This window comes from Desmodus rotundus, chromosome 9 (genome assembly GCF_022682495.2).
Source record: "Desmodus rotundus isolate HL8 chromosome 9, HLdesRot8A.1, whole genome shotgun sequence".
NCBI classification, from domain to species: Eukaryota; Metazoa; Chordata; class Mammalia; order Chiroptera; family Phyllostomidae; genus Desmodus; species Desmodus rotundus.
In genome coordinates, this window is record NC_071395.1 from 109,298,662 (window position 1) to 109,322,233 (window position 23,572).

The 23,572-nt window shown below is 58.2% G+C and overlaps 1 protein-coding gene across 9 annotated transcripts; it reads left to right on the forward strand.

Moving 5' to 3' along the window:
• Positions 1 to 1,660: 1,660 nt before the first annotated feature.
• GPRC5C (G protein-coupled receptor class C group 5 member C) lies at positions 1,661 to 22,376 on the forward strand. Of its 9 annotated transcripts, XM_053910775.2 has the most exons (6): positions 6,398 to 6,770; positions 7,169 to 7,536; positions 13,215 to 14,297; positions 16,740 to 16,834; positions 18,612 to 18,761; positions 20,394 to 22,376. In XM_053910775.2, the coding sequence occupies exons 3-6, from the start codon at positions 13,247 to 13,249 to the stop codon at positions 20,424 to 20,426; spliced, it is 1,329 nt and encodes a 442-aa protein (XP_053766750.1). In that variant the 5' UTR covers positions 6,398 to 6,770; positions 7,169 to 7,536; positions 13,215 to 13,246; the 3' UTR covers positions 20,427 to 22,376. The 9 variants fall into 9 exon arrangements, 8 of the variants coding, with proteins under 8 accessions (XP_024409403.1, XP_045046003.2, XP_071075512.1 ...); XM_024553635.3 differs by lacking the exons at positions 6,398 to 6,770; positions 7,169 to 7,536 and adding an exon at positions 1,661 to 1,798; XR_006654514.2 differs by lacking the exons at positions 6,398 to 6,770; positions 7,169 to 7,536 and adding an exon at positions 1,796 to 1,901 and having other exon boundaries at positions 18,565 to 18,761.
• The last annotated feature ends 1,196 nt before the right edge of the window (positions 22,377 to 23,572 follow it).

Sequence of the window (23,572 nt, forward strand, 5' to 3'; positions counted from 1 at the left end):
GGAAGGCAAGACAAGGAAGGAGAAGCCCAATAGTCCTCTCATGACCCTATCACCCCATCAACTCGGAGGTGCGGGGGTGGGTGAGGGGAGGCACAGAGAAAACAGCGAGGCTCTCGGTTCCTGCAACACTCCCCCTGGGGATGGCTCTGTGCCTCCTCGCTCTGGCTCCACCGTCACCCGCTCCTCCGAAGTCCTTCACTCCCTGAAAAGCAGGGAACTGCCCACTGGCTGTGAGGACAGAACCCTTCACGGGGCTTCCACACGGTTTGTGTGTGGCCTCTGTTTCTCCTTCCCTTCCCCATAGCGGACTTGAACGGTTCTTGGTTTAACCTTGTCTCGCTGGTTCTCAAGGGCAGCGTGCATCATTCATCACGTGGTTGGGTGGGGGGATTTTGTAAAACAGGGTCTTAGGCTTCTAGGTCAGAGACTTGGGTTCCAGAATCTGCAAGGGGACCCAGAAATCTGCTTTTTAAATAAAAGACTCAACCTATTTGGAAGCTGTGCCCTGAAGTTCTGAGAAAGTCTAAGGACCAACTTCTCTGCCCGTTTTGTGAGCTGCTTTGCCCCTCAGATCAGGCAGTGGAAGAAGGATGAGTCTGGAGCCAGAAAGTTCTGGATCATTGGGCACTCTGGCCAGGGGCTCTGAGATCTGTGGTTTCAGGTGATCTCCACAGCAGGGGCGTCAAACTCATTTTCACTCATTTTCGTGGTTGCCTTCAAAGGGCCGAATGTCATTTTAGGACTGTATAAATGTAACTACTCCTTAAGTAGGGGCAAGGAGCTCGGCGCTGCCTCGGGGTAGAAACAAGGTGCCGGCCAGATAAAACAAGGTGGAGGCCAGATTCGGCCCACAGGCCTCGTGTTTGCCACCTGTGCTCTACAGCAGTCACGTGTGGCCAGGATCATCCTTGCCCCACTTTACGAAGAAGCGTGTTCTGTGCTCTTTGGACAGCGCCGGGGCTCCTTCCAGGTCGGAGACTCTAGTTCCAAGGCAGGAAGTCAGGTCGACAGGCTTGACCTTTATGTCCATCACCATGTGACCGTGGGCAGGCTCTCTTCCCATCCTGGCCTCCAGTTCCCACGTGGGGATAACACAGCCAACCCTGCTGTCTCAGGGGCTTCTGGGAGGGCTACCTGAAGCCAGGTAAACCACGGGGCTTAGCTTTGTTGTAAGGTGGGTGTGATTCGGACTCCTGTGTTTGGTCACCTGAACTCAGCCTTGACACTTTAAGTGCAGAATCGTATCACGCAGTCTCAATTAAAATACGAAAAAAGGCCCTCAGCGGAAACCCCTCATTGGATTTCACCGGAGGGGACTGGGCCTGAATGCCTGCGAAAGGGTTAATGCAGCAGGGTGGGTATGCGGGGGAATGTAAAGGAAAGGGGAGTGACCGCAAGAGTGACAGCAAGAACCCAGGCTGTTACATCAGAGGGCTGAAGTATAGACTGTTTATGGCCAGGTCCCACTTTAGCAAAACCACAGCTGCTATTAAGACCCTCGACCACGCCATCAGTGGCTCCGAAAGTTAGCATGATGGCTGAACCCCGCCTTATCATCAGAGGGGAGGAGAGCAGTGTGGAAACCCGAGGGGCTAAAATTTCAGCAGCTGCCAGGCGTCCCGGAGCTGCAGCGCACTCCCAGAATAGCACGGCCGGGTTCCCGGCAGCCTCGGGCTGCTCCGCAGCTGGGCTTCCGGTGAGGGAGAGTCAAGCCCCAAGCCACACAGGGAACAGCTGGGACTGGACACCGCCCAGAAGCCAGCTGGCTGGCCCTGCCCTGCTGGAGGCGCCATCGCCGGTGAGTGCGGGCATGTCTGGCCCTCCCGTGGCACGCTGGCTCTCCCCCCATCACCTTGGCGTCTTGGCTCAGCTGGAGAGTCAGGGGCACCCTCAAATCCCAGGTGCGGGGGCAGGTCTTCTGAATGCTGTGGAGTGAACTGTGTCAGCAGCTGGCCAGGTGGGTGGAGGGCTGAGAGGCCCTGAAGGCAGGGCAGGCTGCGTGTGTGCAGAGACGACACGGCCATCTGGCCGGTGGCTGCAGGATGGGGTGGAGAGGGACACAGAGCTCTGCCTCAGGCCGGGCAACTGCTCATCGCCACTGTCCCGGGGCTGGCTTCTGAAGGTGAAAGGCTTGCTGGGAGAAGGGTCGGTAGCTGAGAAGGGAGGTTGCCTGCTTGACACCTGGTCTGCTCTGTGGCCGATGTCCTCTCCTGCAGGCCTGTGCAGACCTGTGCAGACCCTTCATCTATTTATTCCCTTGCAAACATGTTTACTGAGGCCCTACTATGGGGAAGGCCCCAAGGGAACCCAAAGAGGGATCAGGTACACAGCTCCCTGTCGAAGAGCTTATGGGCACACAAGGCATGTGCCTAAGCAAACATCAGTGAGGTAGGAAATGGGCCCTGGCTGGTGTAGCTCAGGGGGTCGAGCACCAGCCAGAAAACTGAAAGGTCACCGGTTTGACTCCTAGTCAGGGCACATGCCTGGGTTGTGGGCCGGGTCCCCCATTGGGGGCGAGCGAGAGGCAGCCAACTAATATTTCTCTCACGTCAATGTTTCTCTCCCTCTCCTTCTCCCTCCCTTCCCCTCTCTCTACAAAAAATAAGTGAAACCTCGAAAAAGGAAGGCGGGAACGTAAGAGCTACACCAGAGACGAGAAAGCGCTTTGGGGTGCGCACAGTGACCTGAGGTTCCGGCGGAGCTCAGACAAATGGGCTCTAATTCTTGGGGAGTCGCTCAGCCTTTAAGAGCCTGTTTTTAAATCTATAAAATGGAGATAAGAACATCTGCCTTGTGGGGCTCATGGCATTGTAAAGCTCAAATATATAGAGAAGACACTTTGAAAAGTGCGCAGTGCCCTGCAGAGCTAAGCGACTACGGGCCTTGCATAAACAGACCAGTCGGCCTTGCTCTGCACTGCTTGGCCTGGGATTCTGGGGGCCAGAGGGAGCCAAGGGGTCAGGGCAGCGGCCAGGCCAAGTCTAGGCCCTTCCCCTCAGAGAAGGCTGGTGGCCCCTCTCCGTTCTCCGCCGGTCACCCCACTGACACCCCACTTTTGTTGTATAGAGCACCCTCCAAAGGGCTGCGGGGAAGGAAGAGCATGAAATCTCAGTGAGTCCAATCTCACTGAGCCTCACATGGCTTTGAGGCCAGATCCCTGTTCACGAAGTTAATTAACAGGGGAAGGCCGTGCTGGGCAGGGGCTCTGGGAGCACAGTGGTGGACGGAACGCCATGGCCCGGGGTCACCAGCTAACGGTTCTGGGAGGTGTAGAGGGTTTTAAAGGGGGACTGAATCAGAGAGGCCAAAAGGTGGGGCAGCCTGGAGTGAGAGTGGGAGCAACATGAGCGAAGCCATAGAAGGGCAAATGAGGCGGCCTGACCCAGAGCTGAACTCCAGGCTGGGGCGGCCACTTCCTGTGGGGAAGAGGAGAGACGAGGCTGGAGCCCAGGTTGAATGCAGGCTGCAGAGGCCTTGAATGCCGGGCCAGGGAGTTCGGTCTTTGACTTACAAGGGCAGTGGGAGCCCGTGAAGGTGTCGTGAGCAGAGTGCAGGGTGAAGTCAGAAATGCCCCCCGGTGTGGGGATTTGCAGGGTGAGTGGAGGTGAGGTAGAAGGTATGCTCGCCCCTGAAATGACCTCAGATCTGGGGTAAGACTCTCCCTGAAGGTAAGGGGGGCCTAAATGCAGCACTGTTTGCACATTTTGGGGGGCGGGGGAAGGGATGGGTAAGCTGAGGGGCCTACATCCTGGACCCTCAGCCTTGACCCTGGTTTCTAGATCTGGTCGGCGGGTGGAGGCTGCCCAGACCTGGGCAGCTCTGAAAATCCAGGCTGCTTCTCCCACAGGGTGTTGGTCAGTGGTCACTGAGCCACGGGTGCTGAGAGGGAGGTGCAGTGGGGCTCGGCATCAGGTGACGTCCCAGCAGGCTCTGCCCGAGGCCTACTTCCGGGTACATTTCCAGAGGGAGCATCCATGGGCAGCCGGTTGTGGTCAATGAGTGTTTAACTCACCTGCCCCCTGTCCCCTGGCTTCCTGCCTCTTAAGGGGCCATCTTAGTACCTGGGTCCTCTTACAAAACCAGGTCGCACCTGCTGCTCCACGCAGACAGTTCTGTGAGCCTGAGAAAAGGACACATGGCCAGACACTGCAACCTGGGCAGTAACCAGTTAATGAGGGGGTGGGGGGAGCAGGGGCGAGCAGAGGGCAAACGTAAAATCTGTTTACCAGCACAGGATTCCAGGCACCTATCTGTCAGGGAGCCGAGAGCCCCACCCTCAGCTCCACAGGGAACTAGTTTCACTCCATTGGGTCCAGACTGCAAGGCCGGGGGCACTCTACCCCCCTCCCCCAGAAAGGGGGCCTCCTGGCCCCCAGGAGGAAATGGCCCCAGAAAAAGATTCTGCCAGCTGACCCTAAACTCCAGGACTCCTGCTACCCAGGCAAAAGGGAAGTCCCTCTAGGGAGTCAGCTGCCTTCCAGGCAGGCTCCGCCAGGGCCCCAAGCAAGGCCCCTGCTCTGGACTCTGCTGGCCCGGGGAGGTGGACTCCCCTAGTAGGCAGGTGCACTGGGGTGCGCCTGCTGCACAGGAAGGCCTAGTACCCGTGCGCAGGGCAGGTGGGGCAGGCGCAGCACTGTTTCCAAGGCCCCTGGTGTGAGGGGGAGGTCAGCGCTGGGCTGCCCTCTCAGGGCTGTGTCTCAACTCCTGCTGCCATTGTTTGGGCCACAGGCTAACGGGTCTGCCTGTTATTTTACAGCAAGCTGTGGGGGTGGCGTCCTACCAGTTTTATGGTGGAGGAAAGTGGGCCTCAGAGAAATGAAGTGAGTGGCCCAGGTCACAGAGCTGGCGGATGGCAGAGCTGCTCTTGACCCCTGGGCCGCCTTGTCAGAACCTTAGACTGCTTCAGGCCAAAGAGAGGAAGCAATCTTCCAACAAATAAAGGTAGTTTCCACGGGTCAGCGGGAGGAGGGAGGGAGACAGACCCTCCGTAGGACCGCTTCTCGAAGTGCTATTTCTTAGTGAAAATGGGAGTTTTTAAGGCTTCTATGCCTGTGGGGTACTATCATGGGTGAAGGGCATTTGGGGGCACAGATGACCCTGTAGTTGGAGCCTTGGAAAGCAATAGCCCCTCCCGTGGAACTTCCCTTTGAGGCCTCCTGTGGCCAGCAGCACCCACCACCTCAGACTCACGAGGCTGGGGTCGGGGGTGAGGCGCACTCTCTCTCTGTGTCTCCACCTCCAGTCTCCCCACCTCGGGGGCACAGGCCCCTGGAGGAACTAAACCAGGGCAGAGGGCGCAGGCAGGGACCTGGGGCCCAGGTCCTATGCCCCAGGGCCTGGCTTTGTTTTGAAGGCAGATCATGTTCCAGAGTGAGATGGGGAGAAAGGGAACAAGCAACAGTTCTCAGAAAACTGCCCTACATTTGCAGGCTACCTTCTGTGCAGGGCTGGGAGGGCACCAATGACTCCCAGGACTCCCAGTGGGTGGTCTGGCACCAGGTCCCCCAGCCTTCCCCCTGCCTGCGCCTAGAGTGTAGGTGGAGACTTGCTTCTTGGGGAGGTCTCTCTGGGTGAAGGGGTGCCTACAGCTTGAAAGCAAATTGAGAGGGACCCACAATCCATCTGTGTCTCCATGAGGTCTCTTTGACCAAGTCCCAGTCTTCCCAACCACTTTCCCGCCTCTGGGAACTGGCTTGTTGCACTTGCTAATGAGCGACCCCTCCCCGAAAACTGATTTCCGCATTACTAGCCTCGTTAATGAACTACAGCACAAGGCCTGAGTGACTTGTTCTTCTCACTTAGGTCAGCCCGCCGCTCACCCTTCCATGGTGGGCACCCCGCTGCTTGGACCTTACAAGCTCTGCACACCCTGGCATGGGGGCGTGGGGTGGGGGTCCTCCCTGAGTCGTGGGGTGGGGGGTGGAGTTACGTCAGGGAGACCAAAGGCACAACTCTGCAGCAGAATTGCGCTCTTCCACTTCATATTTAAAAGAACTAAAACAATTCAATCTTCATTTCCCGGCCCAGCCGGCAAGGTGCAAGGCACAGGTTCTAGAAAAACCAGCGCCCCACCACCAGCGCCGGCCGCTAAGCCAACACTCCCTCCGGTGTCCGAAAAGCCGGTATGCAAGGGAAGAGCCGGCCTGAGGTTTATCGCTCCGGAGGCTCAGGGTGATTCACTGAGTTAGACTCCTGGTTGTCATAGATTGAGGCACTCAAAACAAACAGCCCGGGAGGTACCCCTCCCCCCACCTTGCCACCCCCTAGCCCGTGACCAGCTGCCACCCCTCCTCCCCCACTGAGCCCGCCCCCACACCCGCGTTCCAGGCTGAGTAAACACACCCTGTCACCGGCTGGCTCCCACCGTGCACCTCCGGCGGTCCCCCAGGCAACTCGGCGTCACGAGAACCAGCACCCCGGAGACCCAGCACCCTGCCCTCCCTCCGTGTCCCCTGGGCCCCGGCCAGGACCAACAACCTCTCCTTTCCCGGTGCGCCGTGGTCCCGCGGGGCCTCCCGCCCGCGCTAAATAGGCCCCGCTGGGCGCCGCGGACAGCGCAGCCCACCTCGCGCGCAGCTCGCAGTCCCGGGGGACGGCTGGCTGCTGGAAAATCTCTTGTTTACTGGGCTGGGGAGGTCCCAGCCTGGACTCGCTTTCTCAGCTCTGCGGTTCCCTTTCTGCTGATTCCTGGGGCCAGAAGGGAAAGGGTGGCAACCCGCTGATCCAGCCCGGGGGCTGGGAGTGGACGTGGGGCGTGGAGACAGCCGAAGGTACCGAAACTCGTGGAAAAGTCCCCAGGCAATGGGAGGGGCAAGACTCAGGGTTAAGACCAGGGGCCCGCAGCACAGATACCTCTGGGGCCTGGTTAAATACCATACCTAGGGGAACCGAAGCGTGAAAGCTAATTAGGACAAGTCGGAACAGGGACCCGGACGTGGCTAGAGGAGCGCACGCTTCGAGCTGGCTGGAGTCTGGGCTGGTCGCAGGAAAACCAGGCGCGGGTTAGTTGGGTTCGGGACGACGTTTGCTCACAGTCCCGAACGGTTCTGAGCTCAGCCCACTGCATTAGGTGCGCGTACTTCTGTGTCCACGTGTGCAAGCTGGGGCGGGGGTGCACAGAAGACGTGACAAAGGCGTACTTTGTGTCTGAGTGTGCTTCTCACTCCAGCCCAGAGCAGGGAGCTGTGTCCGGCAGTTGTCTCACGGGAGAGCCAGGACGAAGGTGACAAAGGTTAGGTGTCCACCACGGAGAGACGCACCAAGGTGGCCCCGTGTGAGTCCCTGTGTGTGCGCGCGCGCACGCGCTCGGATACGTAGGGGAGGAGAGCTCACCCGCGAGGTGCGCTGGGCTGCACCCAAACCGCTTTCCGGAGAGAAAGCCCAGTCCAGAAACTGAGTGCGCGTAAGTGTGCGCGTGCCCGCGCGCGGGGGCGTGGCAGCAAACAGCAACAACCCACTGGCGAGCTCTGCCAGAAACTCCAATCTCCCTCCCCCGCCGGAAAGTGCGACTAGCTGGAGCCTGGAGGAGGTCTGGAGGTGAGTTGGAGGGGGAGGGCCGGGCGGGCTTTGTTACAGTGTAAACCTTTTTGCACACACCTGGAGCTGCGGTGGCCGGATCAGCGCCTGAATGGAGGTGATGTCACGGTGATTCAGGGGCTTGGCCCACCCTCGCCCAGAGAAAGGAACCCGGCGCGGGTTGAGGCCAGTGTGAGAGCAAGCGACTGAGTACTTTCCAGCTCAGCCCCGGTGGGGGAGAGGCAGGCCCCACGCCCCGACCCTTCGCCCCGGCCCAGCCACCCGAGGCTAGGGCTGGGCCTGGCCCTGCGCGCGGTCCCTCCCACCTCCGCCTTGCCTGGGGCTGGACTTGGCCCCAAATCTCGCGCCGGAGCCGGGCGGGTGGCGCGTCCCAGGTAAGGACTGCTGCCTTTCCTCTCCGTTCTCCCCTTGGCCGCCCGGAAGAGTCGGCTTGGACTCGCGGGGAGTGGACGAGGGCAGAGAGAACCTGGGAGCGGAGGACGCCGCTGGAACTGTGCTCTGTCGCAGAAACTTTCCTAACCGGACTCTTCCGGGGCCTTGCGGGGAGGGGGGTTGGGGGAACCCAGCGCGGTGACTCGAGTGGGAAGGCAGGGAGGAATTTCACATTTGGGGTCTCCAAGGTGTGCCCCCTCTAACCCCACTGCTGTGAGAATCCACCGTCAATGTGGGCCGTTGTCCTTTACACTGCCTGCTACAGTGCACAGGGAGGGCAGGTTTCTGTGGCCAGAGGAGGTGGGGAAAGAGAGGCTGGCTGCCCGGTGCCTTCGGGTCCGAGGGAGCTTAGGCGCAGAACCCAGCAGGGGTGGAGGGGAGGAGTGAAGACGGGAGCATTCTCTGTTCCTGCCCGAAGTTTGGGACTTAAGACGATCAAAGATCAAAGAGCCTCTACTTGGGTCCACGAGGCCTCCAGATCCCTTCCCTCCTCCCCCACCATCGATGGCTTTTCCAGGGCCCTTCCCAGCCGCAGGGGTCGAGTAGCGCCCCTAATCCCCAGGCCCGCAGTCTTACACCCAGGAAAACAGAGCCACTTAAGAGCTCCACAGACTTGATCTAAAGCACAGGGGCCAGAATATGTGGAAACAGCGCGTTGTGCTCCTGGAGTTCCCCTGCCTGGAGCCTTCCCCTGAGGCTGGGGGAGCGAGAGCGGTGGGGGGTGGGGCGCATTCCAGAGTGACATTTCCTGAGCAGAGCCTTGGATGGGGGACTTCCAAGTTGCAGAATGTTCGGGGACTTCTGGCGCAAAGGCGCACCTTCATTGTGCAGGTCTAGGCTGGGGTTCCAGGAAGCACCCCCAATCCTTCCCCCCTCCCTTCCCTCCCCCTCCCCCCACCTGGGCACGGAGGTAGCTCCTTACAGGCACAGGCTTCGCAGGTCGGCAGGAAGGAAGAGATGGATCGGAGAAGGGGAGGCGGCGGGAAGGCTATCAGCGGGTCCATCCATCTCTCCTGACTGAGTGCTGAGTGGTGGCGCTGGGGAGGAAGGAGGATGCACTGTGGCCTTCCTGGATGAGCACAGGTGCCTCCCACTGGGAGCTCTCAAGGGTCACGGCCCCTGGAAGGTAACCTGGCTGTGCTCCGTGTCTCTCTGTACTCCTGAGCCTGGGACACAGACCGGGCAGCCGGGCGAAGCCCAGGGTGCTCTTTTCAGGGTGGCTCGCAGGCCTTTGTGTGGGTTGGGGGAGGGGAGGGGAGGGAGTTGGTTGTTCAGGGAAAGCAGAGGGCCCTGCTGCCTTATCCTTGCTAGGTGAAGCCAGTAGGGGCTGGCTGGGCCTTGAAACCGCTGGCACTCCTGGGGCCTCTCTGCTCCCCCAAGGGGGGACAGGGCAGGAGGGGGTTCTGGAACTGGATGGGGCTGAGTAGCTGAGCCTGGGGAAAGGCTGGTTTCAGAGGTGATTAAAATATTTGTAGGACTGATTCCGGGGAGGTGGAGTGTCTGAGGTGGGGGCTGGGCTGCAGCTGTGGTGTGGGGGAATCTCATGGGGCAGAAGGAAGGTCCCCGCCTTGGTCCCACAGATAACCCTAAAGCTGAAGACCTCTCTCTAAAATGAAAGAGGCAGGTCTGGGCTGGGAGCAGTGGGCACTGTGTCCTGCCAGTGAATGGTCGTCCAAGGCACTGGGCGAAATGCAGCAGAGGACCCATGCCGTTTGCCACCCTTGGACCTTAGAGCCTGGACGGGAGGCGTGTGTGCCCAGGATTCTAACGTTCAGGTCTCAGAAGACTCAGCCTAGACGGACGTGTAGGCTCCGAGGGGGGGGGCCAGGGAGTGAGAGTGTCAGCCGAGCTGGGTCCATTTCATTGAAATCCTTGCCCCTGCACTGTCATAAAAGGGGGCATCAGCTGACTGGCTGAATCTGGACTCCTGGACATCAAACTCTTCCGAGTTTGCTTTACTAAGTCTCCTGCTGGCTTCCTGGGGTCACTGTCCTAGGCAGTAGACAAGAGCTGGGTCCAGTGTGGCCCAATTTCCCCACCGGAGTTAGTGTATTCTTGTCTCCTCACTCGTTCCTCCATTTACCAGGAAATCAGAGAAACGAGACCTATCAGGTGGGAATGGTTTCATGTGGGGCCGGGGAGTTGCAGGGCAGCACGTTACCTGGATCAGGAGGAAGGGCAGGTTCCTGTTTCCTTCCTTGGAAGTTCCCGTGTCTGTGGGGCTCCAAGAGGTGAGACCTGAAGGGTGTGGTCCAGGACTAGCAGCAAAGTTCGGAGAAAATTGTGGTGAGGGCTGTGAAGCTTCCCTGGCCTTGGCCCATGGGCCTGTGAGGTGTTGGGTTCCAGGGCGGGGTGGGGAGGGGGGAGGACAGGCAGGTGTGGATGTGAAAAAGTAAGGTGGATCTAGGAATGTGACATTTAAGGACAGAGCGAGACGGGCCCTGGCTTGGTATTTTAGAATGACGTGGCTGTTATCAGACTTGAACTTGTAGCAAAGGCAAAGTATCCTTTCCCCCACATCCCACCAGGCCTTAGATTTCATTTCGGAAAGGATCCCTCAGATCTGCCCATTACGCTTTACCTTGGTCTCTGTCTTTAAGCCAGGCTAACGTATCCTCAACACATCGGTCGCCTGCACTTTCTGCCAGACTCATACCCTGGAGCACAGCCCACTGATGCCCCTCTTCCGGCAAAAATCAGCCTCCAGTGGCTCCCCATTGCCTTTAGCATCGTGCTCTGGACTCCCTCCCGGTGGCGTTTCTAATCTGACTTAAGCTGGCCACTTAGTTCATACTTGGTGAACTTGATGGAGGGTCGCCATTCCGTCTCTTCTGACCCCTCAGCCCCAAGAGCTGCTTCTCTCGGTTTCTGTAGCAGAGGTAAAATCTCTTGTGTGGCCCTTACCTTATTCTTCCTTGTGCACCTTCCTTTCCTCGTAGACCTACCCGTCAGTCCTGATAGATCCTTAAAAAAATTTCTATAAGGGTTTGTTGAGCCAAACTGATGACATGTGCTGGGCGGTGAGATGTTAAATGCTCTGTCTCCTAGTAGATTTTTAAAGACCATCAAGTCAGGGACGGCGTTTGTTCCGCTTTGTACTTTGCAAAGTTCTGAGAACAGCTGGGCCTTGGCCCCCAGGTGCATAGTAAATATTTGCAGATTGGAGTAGTTGCCTGTTCTGAACCGGGACCGCACGCGGCAGGTGGAACGAGAAGCACTTCAAGATGTTCAGGTGCCAGGAGGCTGAGCCTGGGTGGCCGTTCTCCGGGTTCAGCTCCACATCTCCCAACTTCGCCCCAAGTTCTAGCTGCTGTGCTGTGAGCCAAGGATGCCCAAGACAGGGTTGGGTGCTCAGGATCCCCCAGCATCTTGTCTGTAAGGTATCTCCCGGAGTGTTTCAGCATTTCTCCTCATCCCATTCGCTCTTCTCCCTGACTCTCTTCTCGGTCCAACACGTGTTAAGTACAAGAGCGAGTGCCTTGTAGATCTACCCTTACACGAAGTCCCCTGCAAAAGCTCATTCAAGCCGCAGCATAGGGGAACCATGCTTCTACACCGGCAGTCGGGGAACTGGCTCTGTCGCTGCCAGTTATTTAGGAAAACAGTAGCAAAATTCACATCAGAATGTTAATTTATTGAGTTGATGGGGGATGACTTCCTAAGGCGTGTAAATGCCAGTCACCGTGTTGTACACTTGGAACTAACATAATGTGGTGTGTCAACTGTGATTGAAAAATAATTTACTAAAACGGGTTAGTGGGAAATGCAAGCTTAATTGAAAGATGAGGAGGTAACCAAGAAGGCGGAGATACCTGAAATACTTTCAAGGGGCGTGTAGGATATCTTAAAGGATGTTGAAAATAGATCTTTATTATGTCAGTTTTACTTTTCTTTTGCCTAAGTTAGTAGCACTGACCTTTCATTTAATTATGGAGACAATTTATGTCAACTGAGATTTAGGATTTTTGTTTGCCTATTAGAAATTAAGTAACCAGGACCCTGGCCAGCGTGGCTCAGTTGGTTGGAGCATTGTCCCATAACCAAAAGTTCGCGGGTTCAATTCCCCATCAGGGCACGTACCCAAGTTGTGGGTTCGATCCCCAGTCGGGCACCTAGGAGAAGGCAGCCAATCAGTGTGTCTTTCACATTGATCTTCTCTCTCTCCCCCCTCTCCCAGCAATGAGAAAATGTCTTCAGGTGAGGGTTAAAAAATGAAAGAAAGAAAAAAAAAGATTAAGTAACCAGGAATGATGAAACCGTAAGAGGTAAACTGCAAAAAAGGCAGAGAGGTGGTGGGGAGGAGAGTTGCCTCATGCCATTCCCCTGCCAGCCACTAGTGGTCACTATCAGCCCAGGAAAGCTTGGTTGCTGTCTTTCTGGAGAATTCCTGGGCCCAAGAGGCGAGAAGAATAGCCAGGGTTTTCACTAGTTATTTGAACATATGGAGTGATTTAAATGTGAAGTACCTGCATTTCATAGAATTTTGGAATTTATAACTTACATTTTAGAGCATTTAAATTTTCTGTTCTCCCAAATAGAGGCAAAGCCTTTGATTGGAAAGCTCACTTGATTTGGTCTTTAATTCTCTTAATCTGCCACACTCCTCACCTCCACCTCATACAGGAAAAATCCAGTCGGTGTTGAGCGCAGGGTTTTGGTTTCCTTTGGTCCAGCTGCTCTCCGTGGCTGGTTAAATGAGTGGATAGAGTAATAAGTTAGCTTCCTAGTATGAATAAAAGACATTTTTCTTGCTTTTAGCTACAGCGCTCTAAAGTGTTTCATTATTAGATTGATTCCTTTGGGTTTTGCATTGCCCTTGCCTGGTTCTTGCTTTTAAAATGTTAATGCCTCATAGGAGAATTTTTGCATTAAGTTATTAACTCCCTAGCTGGGAAATTCTTTTATTCTGAGACTTCAGCAATTGAGCTAGACAAAGAGCTTTGGATTCTGAGGCGAGGCCTTGGCACTGAGAGAAGGGAAGTGACAGGCAGAAAAGGGAGGGAAGAATCGGTGAAGTGCCGATAAATATCCAGTACGACTTTCCAACTCTTCATTCTTTTTCTGGCTGCAGGCACCTGTCACAGGAGTTTCCCGGGGGTTCTGTGTTAAGAAGGATTCTGAAGCCCAGGGGGACAATCCCATGATCCACATGCACTGCCTGCCCTGGTTCAGGATCGGGGGAGCTGCACCTTTGTCAGCATCTGACTTCAGAGGGCTGATTTTGCCTTTTCTCCCTCTGTCTGTAGGGACCCAGTGGGAGCCTGGCCCGGGAGGCAGGATGGCCACCTGCGGAACCTTGCTGACATGCCTGGGAATGCTCTTGTTCCTGTTCTCAGGGGCGCGGGCCCAGAGCCATGCCCCACCTGGCTGCAGCCCGGACCTCAACCCCCTCTACTATAACCTGTGTGACCAGTCTGGGGCGTGGGGCATCGTCCTGGAGGCCGTGGCGGGGGCGGGCGTCGTCACCACATTTGTCCTCACCATCATCCTTGTGGCCAGCCTCCCCTTTGTGCAGGACACCAAGAAGAGGAGCCTTTTGGGGACTCAGGTGTTCTTCCTGCTGGGGACCCTGGGCCTCTTCTGCCTCGTGTTTGCCTGCGTGGTGAAGCCTGACTTCTCCACCTGTGCCTCCCGGCGGTTCCTCTTTGGGGTCCTGTTCGCCATCTGCTTCTCCTGCCTGGTGGCCCACGTTTTCGCCCTCAACTTCCTGGCCCGGAAGAACCATGGGCCCCAGGGCTGGGTGATCTTCACCGTGGCCCTGCTGCTGACCCTGGTGGAGGTGATCATCAACACGGAGTGGCTGATCATCACACTGGTCCGGGGAGGAGGCGAGGGCCGCCCTCTGCGCAATGGCAGTGCCGGCGGGGCGGCGGCCTCCCCCTGCGACATTGCCAACACGGACTTCGTCATGGCGCTCATCTACGTCATGCTGCTGCTGCTGGCCGCCTTCATGGGCGCCTGGCCCGCCCTGTGTGGCCGCTTCAAGCGCTGGAGGAAGCACGGCGTCTTCGTGCTGCTCACCACGGCCACCTCCGTCGCCATCTGGGTGGTGTGGATCGTCATGTACACCTACGGCAACCGGCAGCACAACAGGCCCACCTGGGATGACCCCACGCTGGCCATCGCCCTCGCTGCCAATGCCTGGGCCTTTGTCCTCTTCTACGTCATCCCTGAGGTGTCCCAGGTGACCAAGGCCAGCCCAGAGCAAAGCTACCAGGGAGACCTGTACCCTACCCGGGGTGTGGGTTACGAGACCATCCTGAAAGAGCAGAAGGGCCAGAGCATGTTCGTGGAGAACAAGGCGTTTTCCATGGACGAGCCGGCCTCAGGTAGGTCGCAGGGCCCCTCCCCGTCGTCTTCCATGTCCTTTGCTGCAGGACAAGGGGCTGGTCTCCAGCAGGGTGTCTGAGATTTAGCTATAGTGTTCTGCCATAAAAGTCCCTGAATTCCTTGTTTAAGGTAGTTTTTACTATAGTCATGAGATTCGTGAATATATTTTCACCATAAAGTTTCAAACATTACATATGAAACAAAATTTTCCCCCAACCATTTCCCCAGTTCCACCCGGCTCCTTCCTGTTCCATCCCCAGAACTGACCGCTGTCGATTGGTCTTTTATCTCCATGTGCCTCAGTTGACTCACTGGTAAACTGAGGATGAGGACGGACCCCGCTGCAGCAGATTCTGGTGAGGACTGATTAGTGCCTGCACCTGGCACTCAGCAGGTGTATTAGCTGTGAGCTGAGCGCATTACTATTATTTTATGATTATTATCATTTTCCTTCCAGAGCTTGTTTCTCTATTATGTACATATCCTTAGTCATCTTAGTTTTCTTTAAAAGTCGTTTCAGTTCATTGATTTTAAAGGGAGAGAGGGAGAGAGAGAACAAGTGAAACATCAGTCTCTTGTGCCACTTACTGGTGCATCCATCGGTTGATTCTTATACGTGCCCTGACCGGGAATCGAACCCACAACCTTGATGTATCGGACAATGCTTTAACCAACTGAGCTACCTGGCCAGGGCTAACCTTTTTTCTTTTCAATAAAAGCACTCATGCTATATACCCCAGTCTAATAAGCAGCACCCACTACCCAGCCAGCTGGGCCCCGAGCTCCTGCCCAGGCTCTTTGTTCATGGAACAGCCTTTCCTGGTGGCTTGGTGGTAAGGCTCAGGCCGCCCGGGCATTGGAAGAGGCAGGGATGGAGTGAAGCCTTTGCAGTGTGTGCCAAGCCCTCCCCCGGGGCCCCGCCCCCAACTCCTACCCCCAGGGAGCGGCTTGGGAAACAGGAGCGGAGATGGCCCTTCTCTGGGACAAGGAGCCTTTCCCTGGCACTTGTAAACTGTGAGGACCGCTAGCATTTACTGGGCGCCTGCTCTGTGCCAGGTGCTGTGTGCATGCTTTCCTAGCCAGCTGGCTACAGCCCCTCTGTCTGGCATGACCCAGAAGGCCAGAGGTGCAGCCTCAGAGCCCAGCCCCCGCCCCCAGGCTGTGCTCATGCAGGTCTCTGGGGGCTGAAGCCCTTAGCTGCTGGGGTGTTGAGTGCCAGCGCTGGGGCCCATGCTGGAGGTCCAAGCCAGAGGCAGGCAAAGTTCCAGGACCTGAGAACTGACTCCCTGCCTCTTCTCTGCAGACTGAGGTCCCATAATCTCTGCTCTGGGGAAAGGAGTGACCTTCGTCCTGCCAGGCACTGGCCTTTGATCTGCCCCCCAGGGTGGCTCCCGGCCTGGGCAGAGTGGGGCCAGTTGAGTGTCCATGGGCTGGTGGGGGTGCAGTTGATGAGGCTGGCCCGAGAGAGGGGCTTGTGGGTCAGTGTTGGGAGGCACTCCGGCCGCCCCCACCTCTGCTCTCACCCGCATGTGTTTGTCAGGGCCAGACAGTCCCCAGCCTTTGTCCTCTCGAGGCAAATATTGCGGGGCTGTGACAGTTTTTTTTCCTTTAATTTTTTTTTCCCAAATGGAGAAGTCAATAGAGTGAGCCCAGCGTGCAGAAGCCCGGTGTAGTCATCCCTCAGAGTTTCGGGGCCATCAGCCTGCCGCCGGCAGACAGACAGACAGACAGACAGACATGCAGGCCCAGCCCACTCCCGGCCCGGGCTTAGTCAGCAGGTTTCCTTAGACACCCTGGGAGGGCCCAGCAGGGTGGGACAGGTTGGGAAACCAACACACCGGAGGCGACTCGGGGAAGGCTTCTGCAGCTGAAAGTAGTCCCAGAGGCTTGCCCAGGGGCAGCAGGACAGGGTGTTCATTCCCCCGGGGGACTCTGGGCTGTGGGTTGTGGGGAGCTCTGCCCCTGGAGTCTGGGGCTGTGGGGTCTCTGCTGTACTTACCCCAGTGTCTGGCCGCTGGCCCGCGGCTGTAGAGGCCAGAGCTGGAGGCTGGCCATCTTGGAAGGCGGCTGAAGGCCCGTGTTCCCCTTGTGGCCTCTGGCCCCAAAGGGCGGATGGGGATGTGAAAGTTGCTGACAGGAGCGTTTTTTCTGAACTGACGGATGGCGGGGGGCCCACACTGCAGGAAAGCCCTCGGGGAAGGCAAGCGGTGTCATGGCTCCCTGTGCACCCGAACAGAGGGTGTTAGGTTTGGAGGGGCCCCCACACCCACATGGTTTCTCACCCCAAAGCTGGCCACCCTGGGCTGGGCCCCCTCCTGGGTTAGATGTTACTCTTGGGCAGCCTGGTCCCCTCCCCACCCCCCTGCCCTGGGAACCTTGCTCTCAGCTGGGAAAGGGAGCCAACAGCCTGGCCTTCAAACCTCTCCTGTGTTTCTCTGCAGCCAAGAGACCAGTGTCGCCGTACAGCGGGTACAATGGGCAGCTGCTGACCAGCGTGTACCAGCCCACCGAGATGGCCCTGATGCACAAAGGCCCGGTGAGTGGGCCCGAGTCCCCCAACCCTGCTGGGAGCCACCTCGCTCAGTCTCTGTGGTCAGGTGGAGGGCTGTGTGGCCAGTGTAGGGCATGGTGCAGGTGGCAGGGAGGAGGCCGGCGTCCCCATTTGGGGTATCGGCCTCGGGGAACCCAGGGCCCCAGCTCCCCGTGCGCCCTTTTCCTGGAGTTGAGGTGCCCATTGTCTTCAGTTACATTGTGGGGGGTGCCTGCCTGCCCCGTGCCTTTGGGGTGTCACACACTAACTGGGACTGCATGCTATGGGGACTGCTGCCTGAGCTCTCTGAGACGATGGGAGCTGCCGGCTCCCTGTCGGAGCTTGGGGAGAGACAGAGGAGGGCCTCAGCCGGCTGAGCTGGGTGTCATTCTCAGGGTGGGGGGGGCTCCAAAGGGACAGAGGAGGAAGTAGCAGGTCTGGGTGGGTGTTGACCCTTCCAACACAGCTGCCTCAGGGGAGGCTCCCCTCCCCCCACGCGCAGGCAGCAGCCCTCACACCTCCCCTGGGTTCTGGAAGCCAGATGCTCCATTAGCGGAGGGAGGGGATGGGAACAGGAAGAAGGTGGGTTAGATTCACTCACTCCTTATATGTTCCTCCTCCAGGGCTGGCAGACACCGTGGGGAGAGAGCAGTGAGCGGGAGAGGGCAGTGACCGCCTTGGCAGGGTGCTGGGAACAGGAAGGAGGGCGGTCAGCAGGGTGGTGTTCTCATCCCCTCCCACTGGGAGCCCGGGGCAGGGTGAAGCTAAGGTTTCTGAAACATCCAGCCCCGGCCCTTCTGTCTCCCTAAGCCTGAGCCTACAGCCAGCGGGAACCGAGCCCACGCCTGACACCCCTCACTCTCTGGGTGGGGGTGGGCGAGAATCTGGACTAACAATAATTTTCAAAATGCAGCCCCAGACCTTCAGCACCACCATCACCTGGCATCTCGCTAAAAATGCAAACCGGGCGGGGCCAGCGGAGTGAAGGCACCTGTGGTTAACATCTTCCGTGGCCTCACCTATCACGTGGAGTCTGTCTCACCCACCCCAGGGGTGTGGGCACGGCTGAGATAGTCCTGGGGACTCGGCCACACACCCAGGTCCGAGAACACCCCTTGAGATGTCCCAGGAGCTTCCAGGACAGGGGCTTTGGTGGCACCTCTTTCCCTTGGGAAGGCAGGTGGGGCCAGGGTGGGGACCCTCAGGTCCCTCTGAGCCCTCCACCATGTCTCACCTGCACAAGAACAGGACCTCAGGACCGCTGCAGCTCCACCCAGGGGTTTTAAGTCTCCAGTGAGACTCCTAGATGAGGAATATGTGGGCACATCCAGCGCCTGACACAAGCCTGTCCTTAGCTGGGCGCGTCGGCCACTGTGACACTGTTGTGGGGTGTAGGACCAACAGGGAGACTAGGGTGAGAGTCTCGAGGAAGGGGGAGGCCGGGAGCTCGAGAGGTGACAGCCGCTCCGTGTGCTTCTCCAATACTGGGTGCAAGGTGTGAGGGCAGGAGGGACTGAAATGAGGCTCCTTCCGAAAGGGCCAAGTGAAGCCCAGGAACGTCCTTGGGGCCTCACTCGCAGGCCCAGAGGCCTGGCCCTCTGCAGGGAGAGGAGGGGCTAGAGGTCAGAGGTCAGCCTGCCATTTCCAGAGGCAGCGTCCTCTGACGCAGGCCGGCCTGGGGGCGGGGGAGGGGAGCTGGCAGGCAGAGCCCCGCAGGAAGCCGCGTGTTTGTGCAGTGGTGCTGGCGGAGCCTGGCCGTGAGACCGCCTGCTCTTCCTTCCAGTCCGAAGGAGCCTACGACGTCATCCTCCCACGGGCCACCGCCAACAGCCAGGTGATGGGCAGTGCCAACTCGACCCTGCGGGCGGAAGACATGTATGCAGCTCAGAGCCACCAGGTGGCCACTCCGTCAAAAGATGACAAGAACTCTCAGGTCTTTAGAAACCCCTATGTGTGGGACTGAGTCGGCGTCAGGAGGTGGCCGGCCCGTGTCAGGAGGGCCCTGGGGACCTGACTGCGGCCAGGGACTGCCCCAGAGCCCCCGCTCTCCTGCTCCCCGCTCCCGCTCAATGGCTCAGGGCAGCGTGTGCCTCAGCTGGGAGGCCCCCCGCCCCGTTGGCCAATGTTTGGGTGGGTGTTCCAGGTGCCCCTACCCATCCTCAGTGTTTGTGGAGTTGAGGAGCCAACCCCAGCTCCATGCCAGGGTCGCCTCCAGCCAAATAGTGTTCCTTTCTCGGGGTGGTGGCAGGTCAGCACCTGCATTCTCTGGAGTCTTCGGAGAGATTCCTGCAGCCTTGAGATTTCACAGGCACGCTCTGCCCTGGGTCTCGCTCCTCTGTGAGGAGCAGAGTGCCTAATAAACACTCTTCTGCTTTATTAACCCTTCCTCTGGGGACGTCGTTTCTGACCCAGCTCTTGGTTTTCCAATGAACTGCTCCTCCATGGCCTGGGGGTGGCTCCTTCCTCCGTCTGCCTCCACCTCCAGCTCATGGGGGAGCTTCTGTGGGCTCCCCTTCCGGCCAGCGAAGTAGCTGATGCCCCTGCCCAGTGAAGGGTTCTTCGGCTGAGCCGGTGTCTCTGTCATATGTGATCAGAATGAACTTCTGGGTCAGCGCCTGTCCAGGGGCTCGTCCAACATCTGAGCTTGTCTGAAATCGGGCAGCTCTTCTCTGGGACCCCCTCCACTGGCCAGACATGGGGACGGAGCAGGGAAGTCGGATGCACCAGCAGGCATTTCTGCAGGCGGCGTGTGAAAGAGCAGATGGGTTAACTTCATCCTCCCGATGGGGATGGTGGTTTGGATCCTTTAAGGGACGAGGCAGAGAACCACTCTGCCGCGTGCTCTTAGGTCACTTTACAAAGCAGGTTTACAAAGGTGCCAAGGATCAGGCCATGCTGTGGCTGGCTTCACTCCTGGGCAGGAATGATTGAAATGCCCCGTTGTTCACTCCTTCACGGGCAGAGCCTTTCCGCCCCAGGTCATTGTCATCCCCAAGGCTGCCCCAAAAGGTGGGCAGGACAGCATTCTCCTTTCCAGAGTCCGAAATCCCAGAACCGTTCCCATTTTAGGGTTAGACTGGGCTTTAGGGGAAGTTGGGATGTGGCTTCCAGCCTTCTCCCTCAGGTCAGCAAACTGACCCACGGAGCATACGCGGCCTTTAGACTCGGCCTCACCAAGCCCAGCCGGGTTTTCTCGAGACCCCGACTTCCTGCAGCCGGGCCGTGCCAGCCAGCAGGCCCCAGGCGGCTGGGCTCCGACAAGCAGCAGCACCCTGACCCCTGGACCCTGGCTCAAGCCCGCCCCGCCCAGGCTTGGGAATGTTCCTCCCCAAGTAGCCAGAAGCTATTTTCTGACACCGGTTGTAGGAAAAGAAATGTTCTGTTGGAAGGGAGTGAAGGGTTGCCGGAAGAAAAAAAAAAAAACTTTGCCCCAGCTTTTCCTTTTCCGTCAGACTGCACCAGCTCCCGCTGGGACTCCAGCCCTGTTTGCAGTATAAGCCAGCAGCACTTGGGCCCCGAGCAGCAGGGGGTCCCCTTTGACTGTTGTTCTTTCTGGTTACTTTAGGCTCAGTCCCCGCAAAATAAAACGAGATGGTAGACGCCCCATTCCCTGGACTGCACGTCGCCCTCACTCCTCTGTGTCCTGGCTGGGCAGGGCCCCACACCTTCCCTACCCTTGCCATTGGACCTGGGAGGGCCCGAGGCCACGGAGCTGAAGCACTGGACCAAGTGGTGGCGCTGTGGAACCCTGAGGCGTATGGCTGGGGCTCTAGGGCCACCCCCTACCTGCCCCACCCCGCGTCTCCTGGTCCCCAAGTGATGGAGGCCACAAGAGCTGTCTACAGACCCGTCTGCCTCCATCGCCCTTGTGACACCCTCCCCTCACATCCCAGCCCCTGTGTCCCTGTGCTATGGCTGTCCAGATGGCCATCCTCAGATGCCCCTGTCTTCACACCGTGGGCCTTCCTGTCCACCTTTCGTGTGCAGCATCAGCTGTCCCCCTCTGCGCCTGGGTGAGTCGAGGGCAATCTCTGGAGCCATGCCGTGGCAGAAGTCGGCCCTTGCCTTTCTCACCTGGGCCTTTAGCCACCCTCTGAATGAACCGTGGGCAGCCACGAGTTGGAGCAGAGCTCATGGAGGCCCAGACGGACACTGCTCCTCGGCGCAGCCGGCGGCCTGGACCCGAGTCCCAGTGCTGCTCCACCCCAGGCCCTGCCGCCCTGCGCTATCCCACCTGCAGGGAGCTGGGTTCCGTCAAGACTCAAGACAGAGGCTGGGGCTGCATTCTCAGGGACCAGCTGAGAGTCCTGGACCATGTGGACTGGGGCCTAGGCCTCTTCCAGGACAGACCTGAGGGACTTGGGGAGGCCCCTTAGGTAAGTGGCATCCAGGACTGAATGCTGTGCCGTTTCCTGATGGGCAGGGGAAAGGTTTCTACCTCACCTTGGGCACCTCCCTGGGTTGGTCCTGCTCTCCTCACCCAGGACATGCTCCAGAGGGCCCGATGCCACCCAGGGAAGTGGGGGACATCCACGGGACCTGCGTGATGTTGATGCCAAGGACCCAGGTGTGCCCAGCTCCTGATTTGTGGGCACATCCCTGGAGCATCGTTGCCCTGGCTTCCACCTGTCCTCTGGTACCGGACAGAGCTGGCTCCTCCGAGGGGGTCCCCCCAGGTGTGCCCCTGCAGCTCAGTTCTTAGCCCAGCGTCGCCTCTGGGTGCCAAGAAGAGGGTGAGGACGAGAGCAGCGAGGGGAGTTGGGTTGTGCCCAACCTCGCCCTGTACTCAGTCCCACAGCTCCATAGCCACCCTCCTGTCCCCAGCAGCCTGTGCCTTTGTCCCTGGAGTATTTCTCCAGAGCTAAATGGGGTGAACAGGCCCTGTAAGTGAGAATAGAGAAAAGGGCTGTATACCCCAGCATGCCCCCCCAACCCCGTTTATGATCCGTTGTACTGAGGAACTCTGTTGTAAGAATAGAGTGTAACTTCTCTCTGACGAAGAGAAGCGGGGAGCTCTGTGCACCCCGGACTTCTCTGGATCTAGGTTAGTGGCCCCAAGATCCCTCACAGTGAACAAAGGGACTGTCTCACTTCTGGAGATGAGAGGATCCCGTGAGTCCTTCGTGGCGCCAAGTGGCCGTGGGGAGCAGCCTGCAGTGAATGCGGGTTTGCGCACAGGCCCCGGGAGGCCTGCAGGGAGGCCTGGAGAGGGACGGGTCCCTAAAAGATGCAGGCTGCCGGGTTCAGGTAGGCCCTGTGGCCCTGATGACTCAGGGCCTCGGCCAAAGGAGGAGGAAGTGGTCCAGCTGCATCTCAACGAGGCCTGAAGGGGAGAAAACCTGTGGCCAGTAAGGTCGGGCCGACGTCCTGGTGCATTTTACAGCCACTCTGTGGGACTCTAGCTCAGCTCAGAGCACTTGGACTTCAGACTTGCTCGGAACTGAATGACCTTGCTCCCTGTTTGTGAGGAATCACTACCACCGAATCCCTCCGTGTTCATGAAGAATTTTTCTGGGCTTTATGAATAATATATATTTTTAAAGATGTTCTCTTTGTCTTCTAGACCAGGAAAAGCTGTTTGAGTCCAAGTAACTTCCTTCGTGGTTGGGAATTTATTCTAAGAAGGGAAACCCAGCCTCCCCAGCCCGCCCAGCCTCAGACCAGTAACCCCTCACCCGCCCGACACAAGGCCTGGGGATGTCGGGATGCTGCGGGAGAGGGGACAACCTTTGTCGTAGGCCCATTGCGCCTGGCATGCTGGGGGCAGAGGGCAGTGCACAGTGAAATGCCGGGCTCCAGGGAGCTGTCCTGGGGCCAGGGGGTGGGCAGTCCCTCCCCTGGCTCAGGAGGACCTGCCAAGTGCCACTCCCAGTGTTTGGTTCAGGGCCCCTCACAGCTCATTTGGGAGCCAGAAACAGAGAGAGGTGAAAGGACTTGCCCGTGACCACGCAGCTAGTAAGAGTCTGTCAGCCTTCAGGTCTCACCAAGCCTGATCACTCTCTGGCCCCAGGGATGTCCTGGGTCCCACACAGGGGCCAGTGACCAAGCCATTTCCTGTCTGTGTCTGCACAGACAGAAGCCTCCGGAAGCTGCAGTCTTGCTCCCAGCAGCCAATGAATTATTTAGCATCTGCACCAGCCCCAGCCCAGGACAGTCTGACCTCATCGTCCTCCTCCTCCCCCTCGGGCTCAGGGGGCATCTCTCTTTCAAGGATGCTGTTGGGCCGATGGGCTGGGGGTCCCTCTGGGGTGTGGGTGGTTGAGGGAGGGACATCAGTGACCTCATGGAAGGGGGTGGAGGCCAGAGACCAATTGCCTTTGTAACATGCGGCAGCTTGGCGGAGGGGAGAGAGCATGACCCAGGAATCGGACCGCTACAGGTGCAGATCCCAGCCCTTGCTTCCAAGCTTTGTGACCTTGGGTGGGTCTCCTGATGCCTCAGTTTCCTCATCTGTGAAATGGAAGGACTAACACACTGAGTTCGTATTTCATGGGTGTCCCCACGAGGAGGGGGGTGGTGCCATCGGCACCTAGGATGCTGCTCACGTCCTACAGTGAATGCGCGGGGCAGGCCATCCTCAGAGAAGGATCAGACCCCAAATGTCAGCAGTGGGAGGCTGAGCCCCGCCCTAGAGCCTGACCCACAGCAGCAGTGGGACTCCCTGGCCACAGGCCCCTGTGATGCCCACCTGGAACATGTAATGAGCCTTGGGAACAGGGACCTGCAACGAGCTGGGGCCCGTGG